General features: G+C 42.6%; 1 protein-coding gene and 1 long non-coding RNA gene across 6 annotated transcripts in view; one reads left to right on the forward strand and one right to left on the reverse strand.

Moving 5' to 3' along the window:
- Positions 1 to 11,977: 11,977 nt before the first annotated feature.
- LOC134420416 (uncharacterized) lies at positions 11,978 to 20,587 on the reverse strand. Of its 3 annotated transcripts, none has more exons than XR_010028342.1 (3): positions 20,178 to 20,587; positions 18,393 to 20,048; positions 11,978 to 16,375 (listed from the first exon to the last, which is right to left on the reverse strand). It is a non-coding gene; the product is annotated as an uncharacterized LOC134420416 (long non-coding RNA). The 3 variants fall into 3 exon arrangements; XR_010028340.1 differs by having other exon boundaries at positions 18,393 to 19,459; positions 20,030 to 20,587; XR_010028341.1 differs by having other exon boundaries at positions 18,393 to 18,571; positions 18,725 to 20,582.
- A 315-nt stretch (positions 20,588 to 20,902) lies between these two features.
- The window catches only part of LOC134420417 (synaptotagmin-9), a 68,859-nt gene continuing 67,070 nt past the window's right edge, over positions 20,903 to 22,691 (forward strand). Inside the window, exon 1 of one of the 3 annotated variants that reach the window (XM_063160575.1) lies at positions 20,903 to 21,117. In XM_063160575.1, the coding sequence (XP_063016645.1) occupies positions 20,970 to 21,117 (148 nt within the window). In that variant the 5' untranslated portion in view covers positions 20,903 to 20,969. The remainder of the gene's footprint in view (positions 21,118 to 22,691) is intronic. The other 2 variants (XM_063160572.1, XM_063160573.1) reach the window with 2 other exon arrangements.

The raw sequence follows: 22,691 nt of genomic DNA on the forward strand, positions 1-22,691 counted from the left end.
TTGTTCTGGTTGTTGTAATAGCCAAGCAAAGAAGCAAACCTTGTGGTTTCCCCTCTATAAGGAGAACAGGGGTTAGAGGAAATGAGGAGTTGAGAAGCTCAGGCTTTTGCTGTAACCTATGTGACACCCCAGAAGTGTCATGTGGAGAGGAATCGGAGAGGCACCACAAGAGCAAAAAGTGAATTTTTGGCACGGCAGGAGCAATTCTCTGCCTCAGAGTACATGCATTACACTGTATGTATATGTACACATTGTACTGAAGAAAGTTCCTATTACACTGCCATCTTTCTAATGCCTGAAGCCAAATGATAAGGTCAACAGTTGTGCTACAGATCAATTAAGCTCCCTGCAGGTGGTCATTTTTCCCTGCATTAAGCACTGCAATGTACAAGAAACAGTCCAGTAAATAAAATGCTTAGAGACTAAATCTCCTAAGACCACATCTGTCTAGTTGCTGCTTTTTACCACAACCCCCTTAGGTAAAAAAACCACTTGTCACACTATATCTTTTAAAGCAAATATACTACTTCTATTTTATCTGCTAAAAGTGTTTCTGACCCACAGTTAGTGGATTCTTAGCACCTTCCCATGTTCCTCCTCTTTGCAGGGCAGCACTAGTAACTCCATAATAACAGCTGCTTCAGTGCCATGGATTAGAAATGATCTCTTTACCAACAGAAGTCTAAGTTTTATAGAAAGAACATATTCTACAAAGTTTTTATTTAAAGCATTTGCATAGAAATAACCTTGCACTGAAGACTGGACAAAAAGACAAAGAAACTCCAAAAACTATCAGGAGCAAGAGGTGAAGGGAACATCTTGCAATGCTTTGATTTCTAATTAGAATGCAAGATGCTTGAAGCAAATAGTACCACTGAGATGGTCAATTAAGAGTGCTGTGATTGTTCTTCTACTGGAAGACCCCCTCAACCTTGCAAAAGACAGAAAATCACTACAAAATCGTTAATGCTTCAGTGTCTAGGTAGCAATCCTTTGGAGAAGAAAAAGCTTATTTATATCAAAATACAGATACAACTAGAGTAATTTTGTCTTCTGGTTTCCAAGGAGACAAGTGACCTCTATAGACTTCTCCTAACAAGTGCATCAAAGTCATATCAAAGCAAGTAATGCCATGAAAGCCATAAGAAAGTAGCTCGATGCAGAGAAAATCTGCTGCTCAAACCTGAAGTTTAACAGCTTGGGTAGTTTGCTTTGCTGTTGGTGTCCCTTCCCGAGATTCCTTTTAACAGAGCACTCTCTGGGACAGGTATTACCAATCTTTACTTCAAGGAAAAGTTACAGGCAGGAGAGGCTCCACCATGGCACCACAGAGAGTATATTACAACCAGCAACAGGGGCAATAATCTAACTTTATGGCACTCATGGGGCACACCTTCCTGAGACCCAAAATCCATCCTTCCACAGCCCATCAGCAACGCCTTGAAGCCAACATTTATGTCGTGCCAGCAATTCTCTATTTTAGCACTCCAGAATCTCTGGGGGATTCTGCTTTCTTCCTCAGCCAAGCTCAGGAAACCCACAGGATGTACAATCACATTTTCAATGCCTTCCTAATCTACAAAAAGCAGATTTGTTTTGGCAAAGTGCATAGTTAAAAGAGATTCCCTGTCTTTCCCCACGTCCCTATTGTCCCTCACACATTCTCAACACACTAGGGAAACACTGAACCCACTTTTTCTTGGAGAAATTGCTTCAAGTTCTCAATTTAAAATTTACCATCCATCCCCAAGTACCTGCAGGTATTTTGGCTTCCTTGTGTGGCTCACCCCCATTTTCCTGCTGTTGCTCCTCCATGTGTTCACTTCAGGCAGAATGCTATGGAGATGGGGATCTGCAGGACTTCAGGATGCTGCTGGGAGCAAAGAGCATGCCTGGGCAAACTTCTGACTCATTTCAGCCTGTCCTGATCTAGCTCAGCTGACAGCAATAAAAGGATGTAAAAAAAAAAATCATTAAAATATATGAAAACCCTAGACAGCTGTTCCACATTGTAATTGTGCAGCAGATTGATGGGTTCTCTGTGGTAATTCCAAGATCAGCTTTAGAGCTTTGCATTACTTCTAGAGTAGGGCTGGGAAAGTGCCCTTGAGAGGTTCAAGGTGTTGGTGGCAAGTTCCTGCATCCTAAACATCTACCTGGGCACAGGCTAACCAGGAACTCAGGAGAAATGATGAGGAAAAGTTTTGATTCAGGAGATAGAAAAAAAAAAATCAGGTGGAAGAAACTGTTATTTTAGACCTGACTAATGAAGCGTTTGGGAATATAAATGTGTGAAGGCGTTTTGGATGAGATCATGAGAGACAGCGCCAATGATGCTGCAGAAAAAAAGAAGTGAGAAAAGCTGAACAGGAGCAAGACAGCTCCAGGTCAAACTCACAGGTGCATCAGATGCCAACAAACATGGGGAAAAAACATCACCATTTAATGCCAGAATTGGGGGCTGCAGTGTGAAATGGATTTGTGGAAAGACACAAATAGTAATAAGAAACATAAAAGAAGTAGAACTAGACAAATACAAGGATTTCTCCAATAAGACAAATTGCAAATGCAAAACTCCCCAAACACGTTCAATACCTGCTTTGCTTAATCTTCAGAGAAGACTAAGAGACCAGATATTGAGCACAGTTGGTGATAAGAGAAAACAAAATAAGGAGAAGACTTTAAAACCAGCAAAATCCCAATACCACAGAAAATTCCAACATACACGATAAGGGTACCTTGCTGGAGAATTGATCTAGTTGTTCTATTTCCCTGGATCCTGCAGTTGAAAAAACACACAGAAGAGAAAATAACAGAAGAAAACCCACATGGCAAGGGCCTGGTGAATGCTCAGGTGCAGGGCTTTAATCCCCTCCCAACTCAACAGCAGAATTGTCACTCAGGCTTTTTACTCACTGCTATTTCTGATGAGTTTTACAGGCAACCAGCTGTAATCCAGGCTTCTTTCTCCTACAGATTTCTATATTTTCACATCCTTTTGTTGCCATATATGTGCTGCTCTATCATATTCTACCCCTTGACCAGTCAAGCATGCCTTGCACTCATTTGGTTTGTAATCCCCTGTTTACATAAAGGATGGTCCTTCACTTTGTATGGGACAAATAGAATCAGTACACACAGAAACTTATTTTTAGAGAAAAAGTGCTGAAGTTACCACTTTTGAGCTTCCTCATCTCAGAGGTTCTCTGAGAAATTTGCGTAGCTCATTCACAGAGCATCTCCCCGATGCTGCAAGCTCTCATTCCAGGGAGAGAAAAGAAAATGAATCAGAAATCAAGTGTGGAGCATTCACAGTCCTGTGCTTGCTCCTCCCTCTCCTCACCTAATTCCAAGGCCCTCAGCACTCCCAGCTGTGTGGTGCATCGTGACACAGGCGGGCAGCATCCTTTCAGAAGCAAGAGGGGAAACACAGGCCTCCCAAACTGGGAGCTCTGTGGCAGGGTGCTTTCCAGAATTCCTGTGCTGGTAAGCATTGGATGATACAGAAGGTTGCATAAATAGGCAGAGAGATGAAGGTAGATAAGAAAAGGATGTGGCAGTGATTGACAAAGACGTTTTGGGGTACAAGTCTCACAGCGCAGTCAGCAGAAAGCCCAAGGCAAAGTGGTGTTTTATTAAAGTAAATCACATAGCATGGAGAAAGGCTAAGCAGGGTTATCAAATCTTCTCTTTTCATCAGAAATGAAAAAAAAAAAAAGACTGCTGCTTACAATTTAAAGAAAGGTCTGACTATTATAAACCTCAGCCACGGAATTCTCACTAAAACTGCTGCTTTTACAAAAGGTCTTCTCTCTCCCACTGGCAAACAACAAAGCATTGGACTGTTCAAAAGTTCTCAACTAAAAGCAAAGTAACAGTTTCAAAACCACAAGTCTGTCAAAGAGTTGGAAATCAAAAAGCTGCAGTATAATTTGGCTGAGTGTATGAGTTTCATTTTTGTTTCTACAATCAAAGCCCTTCAGGTCTGTGCCCTTTGTGATTTACCAATAACCAGGTGATTTTTATTTGCTGTTGCTCAACCTTTATTCAAGGGAAGTAAAGGATCTACTTTACTTGCCACAATGTAAATTTATTATGGAATTGGCTATTCTATCTGTAATTTATCACAGGAAAGCACAGGGTGCCTGCAGCAGGAATTCTTCCAGAGGCTCACAGCTACTGGCTGTAAGCACTTAGCTTAACATCACTGAACATCATTGTCTTCAACCACCAGCCTGATGATCTTCCCAGGCAGCAGGATGCTGGCAAGGCCTCAGCACTCAGAACATCTGGAGCACTCCAGGAATCTTAGGTGTTGCCAGCCGTCGTTTACTCTGCTCCTCGTACCTTTTGGAAAAGAGTTTAAAGCTGACAATAACTATTGTGCATGCAGTTAGCCTTGATGTAAAGCATTTCCTGAAATCTCTCAATAAAACAAAGAAAATACAACAGTTTTCATTCAATTCTGAGAAGATCTCATTCAGTCTGAAAAGATCTTAAAACTGATTCTGAAAATTCAAGACCTGAAGACTGATTTTTCCATTACTGATGTCGTATTAGCAAACTGTGCTCAAAAATTCATTCTAATCTGGGTTTTCTGCTCCCAATCTGCTTTGACAACATCAACCTTCCAACCTAAATTCTGCTATTTACAGGTAGGATATTGCATTAAATTCACAGTGATTCCTTTGTAAAATTGATACATTTCATTTTTTCAAGAGAGAATATATTTGATAAACATCCTTCATCATCAAAAGGGATAAATATTTTTAAAATCCTACCATTCAAATGGCTGAAGAAACGCACTTTGGCAGCTGCCTAGAGACATCCCTTCCTGAGAAGCACTGGAAATGCAGCAGTGCAAATGTACTTGGACTGAATTTAATCAACCTGAAGAATCATGTGCACACACAGCTTTTTCAACAGTCTCATGGTGAGGAAGGCTTCACCACACACACCCATGCTGGCTCACCTGGATGGGAGCCAGGCTTTCCAAGAGATCAGAGCAGGTTGACACATTTTTCTAGAGAGCACAGCACACAAAGTACTCCCTGTGCTTCTCCTTGGAAAAATCTAGCCCAAAGGGAAGGTTAGGGATGGCTGGGGAGCTTGAGCCTTTCTCCTTACACCCTATAAATGTAATTTAATTGCACAGAAAAAGGCTACACAAACGCTTCTAGTGCCATTAGTGAGTAGGACAGCTTTCTGTAGAATAGCCACCTCTGGGAGTGAAAATGTGTCTATGCATACTGAGTTGCTCATGTAAATGCATTATTTCAACAGGCTTGCAATCAAAATTTTAGTTATGATTTCCCCTGCTTAGGTATAAACTCAATTTATCTACCAAAGTAAACACAGCACAGAAATTAACAGTTATATACTTCTAGGCTAGAGGTATCAAGCAGAAAGTCTGTAGTCCAGGAAACAGAATAAAGAACTAAATTCAGTAATCCATACACAGATGCCTGAAGGTTGGGAAGAAGAGCAGGTGGACTAAATAGTACTAAGGATCACCATAGGAAGGCCTGTAAACCTATTAAAATAAACAAATAGAGGAAAAACTCTATTTTGGACAAAAATCACTTGACTGGCTGCCTAGAGAATCAGGCTGGTATCACTTGGCTAGGTTTATTAGTTGGAATAAGGCTCAGACTATGAACAGGCATCAGGAAAGCTGGGCCTGAAGCTCTAAGATGATGCTTGATTCTAGCTATGATAAATGAGATAAAAAGCTCTCTTTATATAGGAATGTAATCTGGACTCGTTGCTCCTTACAGAGGATGGTTTTCCAAAATGTAACTCAAATTCCTCAGTTTCAGCCTGAGTAAGGGATGCATCTTTCCTCCATCTGATACAATTAGGGTGTAAGCACAAGTTAATGATTAATTATTGATTTATAATTTAAATGGGAAGTGAAAGTCACGTGGCTGGGGATATATTAAGGGATGAGGGGAACAAAAAATCTTCAGTACTAGATCATGGGAAGACAAATGGTCACAGCTGAGACTGTAATCAGGGAGAGACTGCAGTCTCTCAAGAAAGGAGAGCTCATGAAGCTGAAACAGGCATTAAATCATAAAAGACAAACGTAGTGGTGTTCACAGGGGTCTGGGGATGAGGGAAGAGGATTTGACTCCATGTTTCAGAAGGCCTGATTTATTATTTTGTGATATATATTACATTAAAACTATACTAAAAGAATAGAAGAAAGGATTTCATCAGAAGGCTACCTATGAATAGAATAGGAAAGAATGATAAAGTCGTGTGGCTCGGACTCTCTGTCTGAGCCAGCTGGGCTGTGATTGGCCATTAATTAGAAATAACCAACATGAGCCAATCCCAGATGCACCTGTTGCATTCCACAGCAGCAGATAATCAATGTTTACATTTTGTTCCTGAGGCCTCTCAGCTTCTCAGGAGGAAAAATCCTAAGGAAAGGACTTTTTTATAAAAGATGTCTGTGACAAGCAAGACCACAAGTAAAACTATGTTAAAAATATATAAGTAAGGCAGAAGCTACACCTGAAATATGACTTGTACCTGCCTCATTTTAGCTCTGTGGGTCTTAATAATCCAGCAGCAGAAAGATGGAATTTAGGTTAAGGATAGAGCTTGGAAAAGCACAGCATATGCAGCTGATGGAGCTTGACATGCTCACACAGCTAAAATAAGAGCTTGAAGAAGCAGGAAGCAATGTCATGTCACTCCTCCTAAAGCTGGTGCGAGACTCGTGGGTGCAGCTCGGGCTGGGGCTGGTCAGGCACAGAGAGAGTCCAGAGGTGAAAACAGCCACGGACTGTCAAAGATGGGAAATGAAGACACAGGAATGAAACCATAGAGGAATTACTGCTGCTACAGCAGGTACAGAGCCTCTGGCAATAATCCAAAGGAGAGGTTAGGCTGGTTTAAAGTTAGGAATGCAGAGCTGGAAAGCTGAAATTGATGGTGATTGTTTAAAACCTCACACAGAAAAAAATGAAGACTGGAGGGAGAAGAGAAGACTTATCTATCATTCTGTTTGAGACAGATACCAATTTATGGCAGCAAAAAAAGGCTGGATTTAGAAATAAGAGCCCCCAGAAGGCTGCTATGGCTCTTTGAGTGCTGAGCACAGCCAATTCAGTTTGCATTTGTCCAATAGCATAGTCTCTGCCTTCTAAAAAAATCAAATACAATGGGAAAGATCTAAAGGCCTGACAGAAATATCTGCCATCAAAGACTAAACTTTAGACTCAAGTAATGCTCCACACAAATATCACACAAAATCAGTGCTTCCTAAAAGAGCAAGCAATCACCAGCAGTCTCCAATAAAGCACTCTTCTTTTTACCAGCTAACAGAGGTCTTCATGCATCACAAGTAGTGCAGGTGGTGGAAAATCATTGGCTTCAGGTTTCAAGTACTACCTCTCTGGAATTTTTAAGCATCTCTTGAAAGGCAGACCTTGTGAGGCTGAAGCAGCTACAGGCTTGGACTAAGAAGAAAGAAGCGAACTGCTTGCCTTGGAAAGGAAAACAGAAAATACAACAGCATTGAACCATTTTTGTTTTAGGCAGGGGCCTCTGTTAAAGGACATCTGGCATTGGTTACACAACAATGGCTCAAGATTGAAGAGTTGCCTGTAATCTTAGGATTCAGTGAACTCATGAGGATGATTGATGCATGCTTTTGTTCAGTCAGAGACTGAAGAGTAAGGCAGCTTCAATTTGGCTAAAATTAGGTTAGTCATGGGCACTTCTCTCATGATTTTGTAAGGTTAACAGTGAGTAAACACACAGTAATAGCCAGCTGTTCTCTGAAAATGCAGACTTTTTGTGCTTTGCAATGAGAAAGGAAAAAAATCATGGCATTTGTAGCACCTTACATTTCAGAAAGAAAATTTCTACGATTACTCATGGAGAAAAAGAAGGAATTACAGAATTCCCTTAAAAAGAAGGCTGTCAGAACCCTTTAGATTTCCATACAGAAAGACACACAAAGATGATAATCCCATCCTAAAGTTTCACTCATTATTCTGACATCACATGAGGATATGGATTAGGATGTTTTAGTTCTTTCTCTTGGCATTTTCAGCTCTTCTGATGACCCACCCAAATTCTCTTCCCCCAAGCCCCTCAGTAGCAGTGTTCTCATCGGTATATAATCCAATCTACTGCACTGTAGTTAAATACATCTCACTGGTTTTAATTTCATAACAGTTTCATAGTTCCAATGCTCTAAGACTCACAGAGCCTCCTCTGTGTTTCTCTGTGTCACCCTGCACACTCTCTGCTCTTGCTGGTTTTTTTTTCAGAGTTGATGCTCAGCATCTCTCAGAACATAATCTTGTTTTATAGGCATAGGTTCTAATGGCTCCTTGGGGTTTGTCTGGCTGTTGCTGTTTGCCTGGGATGAGCACACAGCGCTCCCAGAGTCACTGCTGTGGCACCACAGGGTCTGTCCTGCAACCAGCAGCAAGGAGGGATGACAACAACCAGAGAAGAAGCAGCTTGTCACCCCCTTCACCCCATGGCACAGAACATCTGCTGGACTGTACATCAATGGGAAACAGCCCTCCAGCAGCTCCCAGATGGAGGGAGGCTACAAGACTTAACAATTTAACCATATTATCCAATTATCTGTGCTGTGTCCAAAGTGGAACTGTATTGCCCCAGAGAGCCCAGCCTCTCTTGAGTTCAGGTTGTTCTGAGTTTAGGAACTTCTCCCACCTTTGCAAATAAAACCTCTCCTAAAGCAGCCAGAGTGCAATTTTTCCTAGCCTCTCCTCATTAGGCTGTTGGCAACCCTCTGAGAGATACCAGAGATGGCTTTGAGAGAATAAATGTTAAGGGCAGGATGGTGCAGGTTTGAGATGGGGAAGCCAAATTTTGGTAACAAGAACTACACTGCATCATCTTCATATCAAGTATTCTTTCTGGTAAGTCTGCAACATCATCTGGCAGGGAGAACAGAAATCCATCCATTATTCCAAGACAGTGAGATACAGCACCACTGTCATGCTCACAACATAACTATGAGGAAATATTTTATGGCTGCCCATAGTCAAACATAAAATGCATGAGTAGAGCCTGGAAATCTTACCAAGTGCAATCAATGAAAGACAAAATACTGAAAATCACCTGTTTCCTACAGCCATATAAAGATATTATGAGCAAGACAAAGAGTACTAGAAACTATAAAAGTAGGGCATAAAAAGATATTTGAAATTGTTTCATTCGCAACCCTGCACCCTTTTATTTTTTTTCCCTAGGATAACAAATGTTATCATACTCCAGGGCTTCAGTTTAAAACAAAGAAGCAAAAACTGAAAACTGTACAATATTTGTTTTGTTGCCTCAGTTCTACAAGGCATACCAGAAAGCCAAAAACTACTCCTCAAGGAAATTATAGTGTAAGTTAACATGGAGAGCTGAGAGGAACAGCAAGCATGACGTAGGCTGAAATGAATCCTCACTTGTATTTGCTAGAGTAAAGCAAGGTGTATTGAAAGAGGCCTCCCTGTTATGTTTTCTTCTTCCCCTGACAAAAATAATGAAGGTGATCTTCTTCACACTTATGGAATTATATAGAATTGGTCTGGCTGGTGTCTTAGAATATTTAATCCTTTTACATCAGCAAAGGGATTTGCTTGCAGAGAAAGCATACAGCAGAGTGAATGCTGTAATCTTATTCTTTAAAAACATGGTTAGCACAGAAATTGTCCATTTTACTCAGGAGGATGCAATTACATTTCAGCTTTCATGTAAAGCTGCTTCATGAAATCGAAAAGCCTGCACATGAACAGAAACAGAACAGCAGGGAAAAAACCAAAGACTATGGCTGGCTATGGATCATTTCTCCTTTTCCACATGGTTTGAGGGAAAAATAGCTGGCTGCACGGGGTGAGGGCAATCTGCAGTAAGCAGGCTGGTACCAGTCTGCTGACCTAATGGCAACAAGGAGCCTGGACTGAAGAGCTCAGACTCCTCGGGAAAGCAAGTAATCCAACCCTTCATGTCTGTGAGTAAAGACTTTATGAGCCGCACAAGAGAAAAAATAAACAATCACAGGAAAAAAAAAAAAAAAACCACACAGGGAAAAAAACCCAACAACAAGAGATACAGAAAAATGGGAAGGCATCTGAGGTCTCAAGGGAGGAAGAAGAATCTTGTTAGCAAGCTCTAATCCAGATGCTGGGACCAAAATAGAGAAGTCCCACTCACCACTCGCTCTGCCAAAGGCTTCGAGAGACAGCAACACAAACTGCCAGGAAGGCTTTAACTGAACAGGTTTCTGTAAGCAAATCCCAGTGTCTTCATTTGGTTCAGGCATGCTAATAAGAAAAACTTTCTGAGAGAGTCAAGGAGAAAAGAATTTGAAATTTTGTTCCTTCCTCCTAATCTAGATAAAGCAATGGAAGCAAACTCACATAGAAGGAGGTATCAGGCATTTGGTTCAGGGTGCTCTTTTCCCAAGAGGACAGTCTTTGGTCAATGAAGACAGCTCCACTTTTATCAGCAAAACCAAAAATCTCCAAAACACTCTGGAAAAAAAACATGTTTTCTGCCCATGCTAGAACAGGAGCTATCATAAAGTCCTCCAAATTTCAGTTAATCGTAAAGATACTTCTCATTAATCTCTGGGTGCATGTTAATGAACAAAATGAAAGTTATATTCAGATACAAACTGTAAATATAACTTTCAGGTCAGAAACTCTCAGCTTAAATTACATTCTGATTATATAAGGCTACAGTAAGTTAATTAAAATTTTTTAATCAATGTTGGTTTTGATGTGAAAAACAGAAAACCCAGTCAGAAGAGACTGTCTCACATTCACACGAATACGGCTTATGTTGTGAGACATAACTGACTGTAAATCTTGACTTCTAATTATCAAGGTCTTTACTGTGTAGTTTGATCAAAGGTTAAAATCTCCTGTGAGAGACAGATGAGCATCTGGAAAAACACGGTGATCACATTTAAGTATAATTTCTCCTTGTTTTCCGAGTATAAAGTTGTTGGACAGAACAAAAAGTTCAAAGATCTTTTTGATGGATATCTTAAAAATGTCTAGTTGCTATCGATAATGAGATTAAATTTCTGTACCCTTGACATTTGGCATGTCTGCCAAGGAAGAGCAAAGTTATTACCAATAACATCTTTGTTATGTAACGTAGAGAAATTTAAGTCACCATTGACAGTTCAGTGAGGAGAACTACCAATAAAAAAAAAATCATATCACACGTTCCTTAGTTTGCTCACATCTGTGCTTTGATAAAGTATACAGTGAGAAGTAGACACACCTGTCTGGTTTAATCATTTCGCATTTTTGGAGTAAAAGTGAAAAAAGAGAAAGTGTGAAAAGTGAAGTCCACTGTGTGATTCAGAAGAAAGAACTGTAAAGGTTTCATCTTCTAATCCCTTGGTTCTGTGCAACACTGCAGTGCTGATGTGAGCCCACAATTTACAGTGGGAACTTTAAACGTAGAGGACAAGATGAGATCCACCTTGAACTAAAACCCCCAGACCCCACACAGAAAACAAATCTCAGAGCTGGCTGCTGCCATGTACTGAAATACCCCAAACACAGCCACCCTCCCAGATCACTCTGCTTTTACCCAACTTTGGGAGTAAAGGCTGTTTTACAGTGTGGAAAAAAATCACCACAAGTCTTCCCAAGGAGGGAATTCACAAGGAATTCGGTGGGAGCTGCGCTGGATATTGAATGACCTGAGATGGGCTGCATTTGGAACAACCTTTTATGTTTTTTTTTTTAACTTAATACACATTCAACAGCAAGGCATGCTTATGAATCTCAAGAAAAAAATAGTTTAAATCAAAATAAAATTTTACTAAACTAAACCACTTTTAAGACATCAATGTAAAAATGCTTTTGCATGATTTTCATTTGAGACAAAAATGCATTCTCATTTAAATTCTTTTCTTATTTAGTTAGATCACCTTTTAACTGCATTTACTTTCCTATATGTTGTGTTGATTATATTTTGCCCTGTTTTTTCTGTGTAATCATACTCAACTTCTATTTGAAGAAGCCAGAAAACCTGACTACAAACCCAACAATTTTTTCCACAATCATAACATCATTTTCTTTTAGAAAAGCTTATGAAGCCTATTTCTTTTAGCTTTTTCTCACAGGAAATGCTTACAAATCATTGCTTTGTAAGATTATTTTTTGTTTCATTTCTTTTTTTCTGGAGACTCTTCAACTCATCTATATCTGAAACTGCAGTATCCAAAACTTGTGTTAGATGAAGCATCAGCAATTTCAAATCAGAACAATTATGTTTTTTGTCTTTCATGCAATATTCCTCACCATAAACTGCAGAGTCACATTTCTCTCTTTTTGCAAAAGCTTCACATTGTCAACTCATTCTGTTTGTTTCTCCCCACAAGCATACAAACCCTGCTCTAGCCAGCACACGTACAGGGTGGATTATGCATTCTTCACCTTTTATTTGCTAATATGGGGGAAAGAGGCCACTGAATTTCAAACAAAATCCATGGAGTCAGGCACACACCTCAGCAGAATTCAAACTAGCTCTGTTACTGACCAAGGAGATTGCTGGCATCAACCACTCCAAGCACCACTGCAGAGACAGCCCTAGGGAACACTGGGACCAGCACCACACTTTACATTTCCCCTCAAAGGTGGGCTCCAGCAGCCACCTGGAATGCTGTTCAGAATCCTCTCCCAAAGGCAGGCACTGTTCCAAAATCAAAATTCATAGCAGCCAGAACAGCAGGATTTCAGTAAAACAGCACCTCACATAGATCACATTGGGAAAGGTGAGGCCAGGAGTAATTTCATCACAGAAAATATTTTTTCCCACAGGTTCTGGCCCAGAGAACAACTTATAGATGAGGCCTGTGCCCTCTGCCTTGCTAAAGCAACCTTAACTCTTCTGGCTGCAGGGATATTCCTGGGTTGAACAGAGCTGAAAACGTCAGTGCCTAAAGAAGAAGGAGCTCTGAAAGCTAACAGCAGCTGACATAGGCTGGTGAACATTTCTTTGACAGCTACAATATTTAGCCAGAAAAGTATGGAACATTAATCTCAATTTCCTATGTAGTGTTTTGGTGTGGGGTTTAGTTCCCGGAGTAATTAATGGCAAGAGAAACCCTTCTCACACAGTGAACTAGGTGCTTACCTGGTTTCTTAGCAAGCAACTCATGTATTCCAAAAAGTAATCACTTGTGAGGATTTATTTTTAACACAAATTCTGCTGTAATATGAAAGTTCAACTGCTACCGATTGTCAGTTTTCCCTAGATTTAGGCAACAATGTATTTTGGGAGTATGACTCAGGAAAACATTCACATGACCAAGTAAAGCAGGTGGCCAGGACCTACCACACAGCATCAGCTTCATCAGAACATCCTCAGAGAAGGAAAAATAGCTCCTAGCTGTTTGGGGATGTGATCACAGGGTGGAAGAAAAAGCTGTTATAAGGTATAAGTTATATTATTACAACAAATAAAGCAAACTGCAGCGTCTTTTGCCTCAGCATCACAAAGAGATACATTTCTAAAAAAACACAATTCTGCTGATGGAAGTGTTTATAATGTATTGAAAAAACTCATTTACACAAGGGACTCAGTCACAAGTTTAAATTATGCCTCTGCCAAAGAAACAGCTTACCTGGTTCTCCCTCAAAAATATCTCACAGAGCAGCACAGTTCATTTATTCCCCCAGTGTTTCAACTGCAGTAGGGCAGAGGAGCTGTCTGCTAGCCTGTTGGGAAGGGAGATGCCCAAGATCCCATAAAATTCTCTTTGTCCTTGTGCAGATTGATGCCCAGCCCTGGGTGCTGTGGCTGCACAGGAGCAGGAGGCTGGCACACATTGCACCGAGGTACCACAATGTGGCCAAAGCATCCTGTTCCCCTGGATTCCTTCCTCTCCTCCTTCTCCTGGATGAGAGGGATTTGCCACTGTTCCTCAGGATTCCTTCCTCCCCTCCTTCACCTGGATGAAAGGGATTTGTTATTGTTCCCCTGGAATCCCTTCCTTTCCTCCTTCACCTACATAAGAGGGATTTGTTATTGTTCCTCAGGATTCCTTCCTCTCCTCCTTCACCTGCCTAAGAGGGTTTTGTTATTGTTCCTCAGGATTCCTTCCTCTCCTCCTTCACCTGGATGAGAGGGATTTGTTATTCCTGTCATTCCCTTGCCCAGAAGCAAGGCTGTGCCCAAATCAGCTGTTATAAAAGCTGGGCAGTTTCAAGGTAAGTTTGTCATCCTTAGCCAGAGATTTGAGGAAAGGATTCTGCCTCAGGATTCTCACAGCAGCATTCCAAGACTCCTCCACGTGTTCATTATACTGCAAGAGTTCTATTGTCATTACATTCCAGAGTTTTGTACCTCCTTGATGTTTCTCATAGGCGTCTCCTCTAGACACTGACCCTTCCTTGTCCTCACAGCAGCCAACTGACTCCAGCTCCCTGTACAAACAACCAACCCACTCTTTTGTGACACTCTTCTTATTGGCTACAGCTGTGGCCTGTTAACATCAGGCCTGCTCCTAATCCTTAATAACTGGCTCTGCTGCAACTCTCTAGGGGGTAAGATGGCTTTCTATACTACATTTATTTACTGATGTTCTATCCCCCTACACCTCCAGGGGCAGCCCTGGTTCACACTGGGAAGCACCTGTCTTTAGGGACATGGGTTGTTCCCTTTAACTGAAACCAGAAGTGTTCTGGCACTTGAAACAGTGTGCATGTATGTGCTACAACTCTGATTTGAATTCCTGCTTGTGGCAAAAGGGATTTTTAGCCCAGAACAGACACTATTTCTATATTTCCTACCTCAAGAATACCTTGCAGAAAGCATATTCTTGATGCAGTTAACTGACTATTTTTAACTAAAACTGCCTTCTGGATGGACTCCAGTTTATTTGATTATATGTTAATCAGAACTAAAGATAGATCTAAAAGGAATAAAAACTTTCATCCTTCCACAAGGAGACTTGTGGATTTGTTTCACTTGCAAGCAGATCCCATCTGACCTGTCAATTAATTTAAAATGTTTTCTAGATGTAGCTATCTTTCAAAGAAGTCCATGACTACAGAAACACATGTTATATCTGTAAGTTACAAAGCATTAATTTTCCATGAATCAAAAAGGAGGGTTTTTTTCTTGGATATTAAGAATTTGGTGTAAGCTTTGGTTTCGTTTGGGTTTTTTCCTTTTTTAGGTTAAGGTTCTGTTATCTCTTAAAGTTCAAGGATAAGGGACCATATCCTCCTCACTGAAAGTTACTTCCTTAGCATTTTCTTAAAAATTCATCATAAAACCAGCAAACATTTTAATTTCTTTCTTTTGGTTAGGAAATGTTAATTTGTAGCTGCCAGCAGCTGAGTGGAAACACATAAGCAGAGCTTTCCAGCAGTCCACATTATGACTGAGCTCAGATATTTACTTATATGAACTATACCACTCAGTGAGACTGTCAATAAGAGTTAATTAAATAAAAGTTCTACTAGACAGTGTGACAACAATTTTCAGGCTATATTTTTTTTTTTCTGCAGATGAATCTGCTTTTTGGACTAGGTAAAAATGCTTTATAGGTAATAACATTTACTTTATTCAGTGGCTTTAAGAAATGATGAGCATGGTTCAGGTTTTATATAGAGTCCTGAATACTGGCTAGATTCTCACAATTATAACATTTTTCTGGGCAAGCTACTTTCAGTGATGGGTATTGCATCATCATTTCACCTTGCAGAAAATAGGCTCTATATTTTATGCATTTACAAATTCTCAAATGATATTAACTTGGATTTTTTTACTTATTGGCTGCCAATGCATAAAATGCAGGACCAGCTCCTATTGTTATTGTCTGGCTTCCATAAGCATTTTAACATAAATAACCAATTTCAGGGTGAGTTAAGATACCTCATTCTCAAGAGGTTCTTTTCTGACATCAAACTTTCACCTTCCCTGAGGATTTGGATATTCCAGCACGTGAGGAGAGGAGAGTAGGAAGAGTGCCTCATACTCAGCATGATGACTCCATTAACTTTCACTGGACTATCTTCAACATTCAGATCCAAAGTTAAATTCTGATTTATTAGTGTAGCAGGCTATCTATGGCTCCCCTTGGAAGCAGAAAGGTCCTTCAATGGTTTTTGTGTGTTTATTTGCAAGAACAGAGCTGGTGTTCAGGGATGGATAGCCAGATAAAATTGCAGAATCTGAAGGGGAGATAAAAACCACTGACTGCAGAGACAAGACTTTCAATCCATGTGAGCAGTCAATAACAGAAACCACAAACCACAGACTTGGGAATGCAACAATTCTCCTCAAGCTCAATTCACTCTCAAGGCTGAATTATTCAGTACACTTCTTTTTGTTCTCCCAGTAGAGTTTGCAAAAGCTGTCAAAGGAAGAGATTGTCAAATTAGAAGGCAAATCAGAAGAGATGTGTTTTCCTCCCTCTTTCTCAGGTTTTAAGGAAGCTTTCTTAAAACAGATTAAAATTGCATGTGACATGCTACAGCACCCAGAGTACTCTTTGTTAACAATGTGAATGGTATAAAGATCAAGAAAAAAATGGTAATCTGTTATAAAGAGGCCATGAAAGTGCTCCATCATACCAAAAAGCTTGTGTTCATGTTGAGCTGTTTACAGCCTTCTGCGCAGTGTCCCCTACTCTGAGCTTGCAACTTTTCCTTAGGCAGCAAAATTTAGTCCAATGGCAGCATGGGTAAAAGAACAACTGAACAGCAACAACAAAAAAAAAAAAAGGAACCATAAAAAATCCCATTGATGCGCTGCAGTCTTGTTTTTGCTCATAACCTCCATTCAGACAACTCATTCTTTATCCATACCCCTTCAGCTCACTCTGTGGAACATATCTGAGTCCCAGTTGTAGCAGGACACTGGCTGTCAGATGTACACTCCTAATGCTCTGGTACAGCACAGCTTCTAGTGACACTTGATGGCATCTCAGACATTTGACACACTTTTCCTCTGCTCAGGAGGGACACTTGGCTTTTCCTCCAGGACCTGCTGTGAGAAAGCTCCCTACCATCATTCAAAAAACCCCAAAATGACATTTTACTCGCTCTGACACGGGAATAGCTCACAGGCCTCCTGCAGAGGAAAGTACAAAGATTGGTACTATCCTAGCATTTAACACTGGGTTTATGCATTACATTTTAAAAATGTGAGCACGCATCAATAAATGACATGTGAGTTCAAACAAAAAGCCCTAATATTTTATAAAAACCATAAGGAAAATACACTACTATCCCTTCTGTCATCAGAGTATGTAATTCTGATCTCAAAATCTTCAAATGACTCCATTATACTCAAGGACTATTTTTTCGGGTTAACACCATCAAAGTGATGATACCACCTTCCCTTTAGGTAACACTAACTTGTTTCCATATGACCTCTAGAAGTCAATGATGAGGGAAAGCCCATATGGGGAACATACCTATTTTCTAACTAACCTCCCCTTAAAAGAATTCCTAAAACCTTCTGTGAAGAATAACTAGCTCATCTCAAGAATGACACTGCTCAGAAAACATCATCTCAAAACAACAACCAGTTATAGTCACTCAGAATTCCATTCTCTTGTATGTTTACCTAAGCATTTTCTACTTTTCAGCAGCAGCAGAAGATATATCCATTAAGAACAGAAGGGTGACTGTAAATAAGAAAGAGAATGAGCCAGAGAGTCTGGCACAGCCAATAACAGAAACATTTTTGACAGATATATTAATCCTTGGGCCTACAATGGCATTTCCCTTCTCCAGCCTGGACTAGAGGTGACTGCCTTTGGTGGAATGGCCTCCTTTAACCACAGCAATATTCTCCTTGCTTTCAGCCATTTTGTCCTTCTATTTAATGACAAACTTTGAATTCTTGGGATGAAAAAAAAGCCTTGCTTGTTGTGTTCCATTAGAGACTTAGCTGTTCTACGTGTTTCCTGGATTTCCTGAAACAACCCTGACCTCCCTTCCTCCATTTTGTTAAAGAAAAAGGTACTCCCATGATGAGCTGTGCCCAAATGGGCAAATGGAAGTCAAGCAATTACAAACACTCAGCACAAACACTTGATAAGTTCTGGTTGCAGCACAGCCATAACAAAAATTCTGATGCAAGCTGCCTCACTTGCTTCCAGAAATGCATTTGTTTCATGAATGCCTCAGCTTTGAAGGTGACTTCATTGCCGGCAATCCTTGTGCTGCTGCCAGAACACTGGGGAAAAGCTTTATTTCAGGAAAAGAAAGACGAATGTGTCAATTGATGATGACAGAACTGTTGTAGGTCAAACAGTTAAACTTGTTCTGACTCCGTGTGTAGCAGGCTTGGGGATTTTTTTGAGTACACTGTGTTGTGTGAGGGCAGCTTGAGCTAAACAGGAAAAAACAAAATAGACTTACTGTGTCAGTACAGACTGTAACTCTCAGGATAAGGTTAATAAGAGCATCCCACTGCATCACTTTCATTGACCTTCTAGGACCAAAGTTAATTAGTGCAGCACTCATGAGGGATCTCAAATGTAACATGGTCACCTTGACTGGGGAAATCTGCTGCTGACACAGGAGCAAACCAGGAGTGCCTGCAAGAAGACAAACATGCAATCAATGATAACACACTGGCAGATACAACCACTTCTCAGAGGCAAGATCAGGAGGGAAATGTTGCTCTTGCTCTGAGACACAGCTGATTACATTTCCTGCTGTTATCTCCAGAGACATGGGCATTTGCTCACACAGTGCACTTAGAGCTCAGAGCTTTGGAGAATAGATGCCTTTGTTTACAAGCAGTGATGTCCAAATAGTTTCTCTCCTCTGGCAGACTGAAAAATCTCCATCTCCAAGCACCTGTATTGCAAGCATTTCAGCACCTTCAAATTGCTGCTATTCAAAAAAATGAAGCAAGATTTTTGTTATAGGAGAAGGATAAAGAAATTACCACTTGATCACCAGGCTGCCCAGAGCTCACTCTGCAGCAAGCCTGAATCCCAAGCTAGCAATGGCCTTGTGGTCCCACAGGATAAAAACCACACTCTGGCATTAATATCCCTTTGCAGTTGATATATTTGTCTGTCCTGGAGAGAGGTCAAGCTATAGAACAGCACAGTTGTCTTGGTCAATGCCAAACTACCAAATTATAGCTAAATAATATGAAAAATAAAATAAAAATTATAGGCAAATTGTTTACAGTAATTAAAAATCTGGTCACACACGATCACTGGGCTTTGTATACAGATATCTCTGATAGCTTTGACAGCTTTGAGGGTTTACATACATACAAATAATCTGATAGTCCTCTTGAACCTGTTTTTTCCCTAGAAGACATTCTGGTGCCTCTAGGTCTACGAAGTTCTTTAAAATTTGACCCTTCTTCACTGCAGAAGGGTAAGCAGCAGGACGGCAGTAGTTTAGTTTCAGAGGAAGAGCTCTGACTGACAGCACCTCTCACGAATTGTCCTTCTCCCTGCATGCTTGGAGAAATAAACAAATGACATTGGTTCATCCAGCACCAAGATGAGCATTTGTGCAGCATTTATTGAGACTAGCAGAGACTTTCACACAGTTAGATGTAAAAACACATACTGATGGCACCAAAATCTCTGGCCCTCAAAAACATGATTTCAATGGTAGCAACTGTAACAGCTATACACTATTTTATTATCTACTATTAATTCTTAACAATGACAAACCAGCCTGAGCGAGTCGCCTGGTTACTGGTGGAATTGTGCCTGGTTTATACAATCATGTTTTACAGATATCATTTTTATATTAAAAAGGGTGAAGAGGTGGAGGAGGGAAATCTGCTTATTTCAGACATAAGCAATGTTGCCAAAGCACTAGGAGGCAAGTTATATTAGTAAACAACTTTTCTAATTAATACCCTCTCCTTTCCCAAAATGCATATCATTTCGATGATATACTTTTTTCTTTAAGAAGAAAAAAAGCGTCTACTAGAAGATGATGCTATTTCTAGAACCGTTATCAGCAGTCTTTAAACGGGAGGCTGAACATCCACACCAGTCTGAACTTCCCGAGCTTACCGTGGCCTTTGATATTTGCCTGGAGTATTATAAAAGGGAGAGAGAGAGAAAAAAAAATGAAGTTAAATGGAGCAGCCAGTTTCTCAGCTTTTCCCCTCATGACACCCACCAGCCTCCCAGCCTACAAACCCAGAAAGCGAAGCAGCACCTTACGGATCTCCTACTTGTCAGGATAAACATGACTAATGGCAGACATCTCCTCAGCCCCCTCCTCCTCCGCCAAGGCTCTCCTGCCCTCCCCTCCGGCTCTGCCTGGCTCTCAGGTGCCTCAGCTTTCTCAGCCGCGCTTTAACTCTTATTAACCCGTCCGTACGAATCCGCGGAACGAAGATCGCTGCTCCGCCCGGGCTACATCTCTAACACTTTCCCCTGCCGGCTGCGAGGGCGCGCGTTCCGGATAGCGAGGCGTTCGCTCGCACTCCGCCGGCTCCGGAGCGGGAGCGGGCACCGAGCCGCAAGGGCGCCCGGCCCGGGACGAGCGGGCGGAGAGGGCCGGGCCTGCCCGCCATGGGGAGGCGGGGGACGGGGCGCTGTCCGTCAGGACCCGCGCTCCGCCAGCCCCGGCGCCGCCTCTGAAGTTTCCCCCGAGCAGCGTGCGCGCTGGGGGCCCGGGCCGGTCCTGCCCCCGGGGCGGAGAGGGGCGCGGCGGCCCCCGCCCGCTCCCCCGGCGGCAGCGCTGCGCCAGCGCGGCTGGGCGGCCGCGGCGCCGGCGCTCCCCGCCCTCGCGTTCAACTGGTGGGACCCCCGTGCGCCCCCGGCCGCGGCACCGCGGGGAGCGGCGGGCTGCCCGGCCCGGCCCGGCCCGGCTCGGCCCGGCGGGGCGGGCGCCGCCGGCTGAGGAGGATGCGGGCGGCGGCGCGGCGGCCGCAGGCGGGCGGCGGGCAGCGGCGCGGCGCCTGACCGCAGGGCTCCGCTCCGCTCCCGAGGATGCTGCGGGGCGATGCCCGGCGACAGGGAGGACGAGATCTGCCAGAAAGCGCTGCAGCTGCTGGCCGAGCTGTGCTCCGTCGGGGCGGTGGAGAACGAGAACTGCCGCGATTTCATCTACTACCTGCGGGACAGAGCCCGGCCCCGCCTCAGCGACTCAGGTATGGCCGCCGCCCTCGGGGGCGCGGGCACCGGCGGCCTCCCTCCGGCCCCGGCTGCGGGAGGAGGGCGAGCTCCCCCGAGCTCCCCCGGGCTGCCGGAGCCGCGGGGAGAGGCCTGCCGGCGCAGGGAAGGAAGGAGGTGGCGGAGAGGATGCTCCGGGGCCGCGGGTTTGCCGGGCGGGTTTGCCGGGGGAGGACGCCGGTGCCCGGTGCGGGCTCGGTGCCGCCGGGCTGGGTTTTAGCCCGAGCCCGAGCCCGCGGCGGGTGCGGCAGCGCGGGGGGCGGGCGCGCAACTTCGCGCCCGGAGCGGGTCGGAGCCGCCCTGGCCGGCGCCGCCGGGGCTCTGCTGCAGTGCCGGCGGGCCGGGGCTGCCCCGCCGCTCCGCCGCCGCTCCGCCGGCCCTCCCGGAGCTCGGGGTGAAGCGGCCAGGCGCCTCGCAGCTCGGTTTGACTGGAACGCGGCTTAACGCAACTCCCCGGTTCCGTGTGTCGCAAGCTAACAAGAGTGTTCCTCGCGTTCCTGTGGCAGATGTGGGGCTGCGGGTCTGACAGGATGCGCGCTGGGTTGGTTTGTGTGTGTTTGTCAGGGTTATGGCTTCCACATCGTGGCATAACAGTCTTACTTAAAAACTTTAACTTAAGGAAGCTTTCTCATAAGGAGGCTGAGCTCCAGCTGGACAAAAGCAGAAAAGATTGAGGATTTGTCTCTGGATGCCAGGGGAGGGCAAATTGCAGTTTAGATTAGGAGCTTATTATATTTGTTTTTACATCATCAAGTTGAGGTTGCTAAGTATGGGGAGAAATTTAGTGAGTTAAGACAGAAGTTGATAAACCTTTGCACTACTGGGAAGCCTTGCTGTTAGATCAGCAAGTCATCACAGCACAGTATTCCTTGCTTCATTATTCTCTGAAATAAATCAGTCCATTTAGCACAGGGCAGTCTAATGACACTCTTTTCTGTAATTCAGTATCCCGAAGTAACACTCAGAGTGCAACTTCCTGACAAATCCTTGGACATGCTGGAGGCCTGGAGAAAACAAGTAAAACTAAATAAAAAAATACTCAAGGGAGGAAAACATGTGCTGTCACAACAAATGAATAAGGAATTTTCCATCATTCAGTTTGCTTGTATCCAAAGCTATTTGCAGCCATTCTGGCTTTTCACTACTTAAAATATTCAAATTGGAGTGATTCATGCAATGTTTGATAGGGTTTCTTTAAAAGTAGACAAATTTAATTGTTTGGTTCATATAGGCAGATTTAATTACTTTGTTCATATAAGCAGTAATTTTAGGACAGACACCTGTGATTTTCTGTAATTTTCATTTCCTAAAGGATCAGTCATGTATTTGTGTATCAGGTCATGATTCCAAAGCCATCTGCTTAAATCAGTGCTCGCTTTGGATACAAAACTACTTGAAATGCATATGGAGACTTTAACCCCCACCACTTGATAATAGCTTTTCAGATTTCTTTCAGAAGCTACCTGCTTCTTTTTCTTTTTTTTTTTTTTTTTTTTCCATCAGCCTCAGGCAAAAAGAATACCTGGCATCTGTTTGGGAGCGATTTTAAAAC

This window comes from Melospiza melodia, chromosome 6 (genome assembly GCF_035770615.1).
Source record: "Melospiza melodia melodia isolate bMelMel2 chromosome 6, bMelMel2.pri, whole genome shotgun sequence".
Taxonomy (NCBI): domain Eukaryota; kingdom Metazoa; phylum Chordata; class Aves; order Passeriformes; family Passerellidae; genus Melospiza; species Melospiza melodia.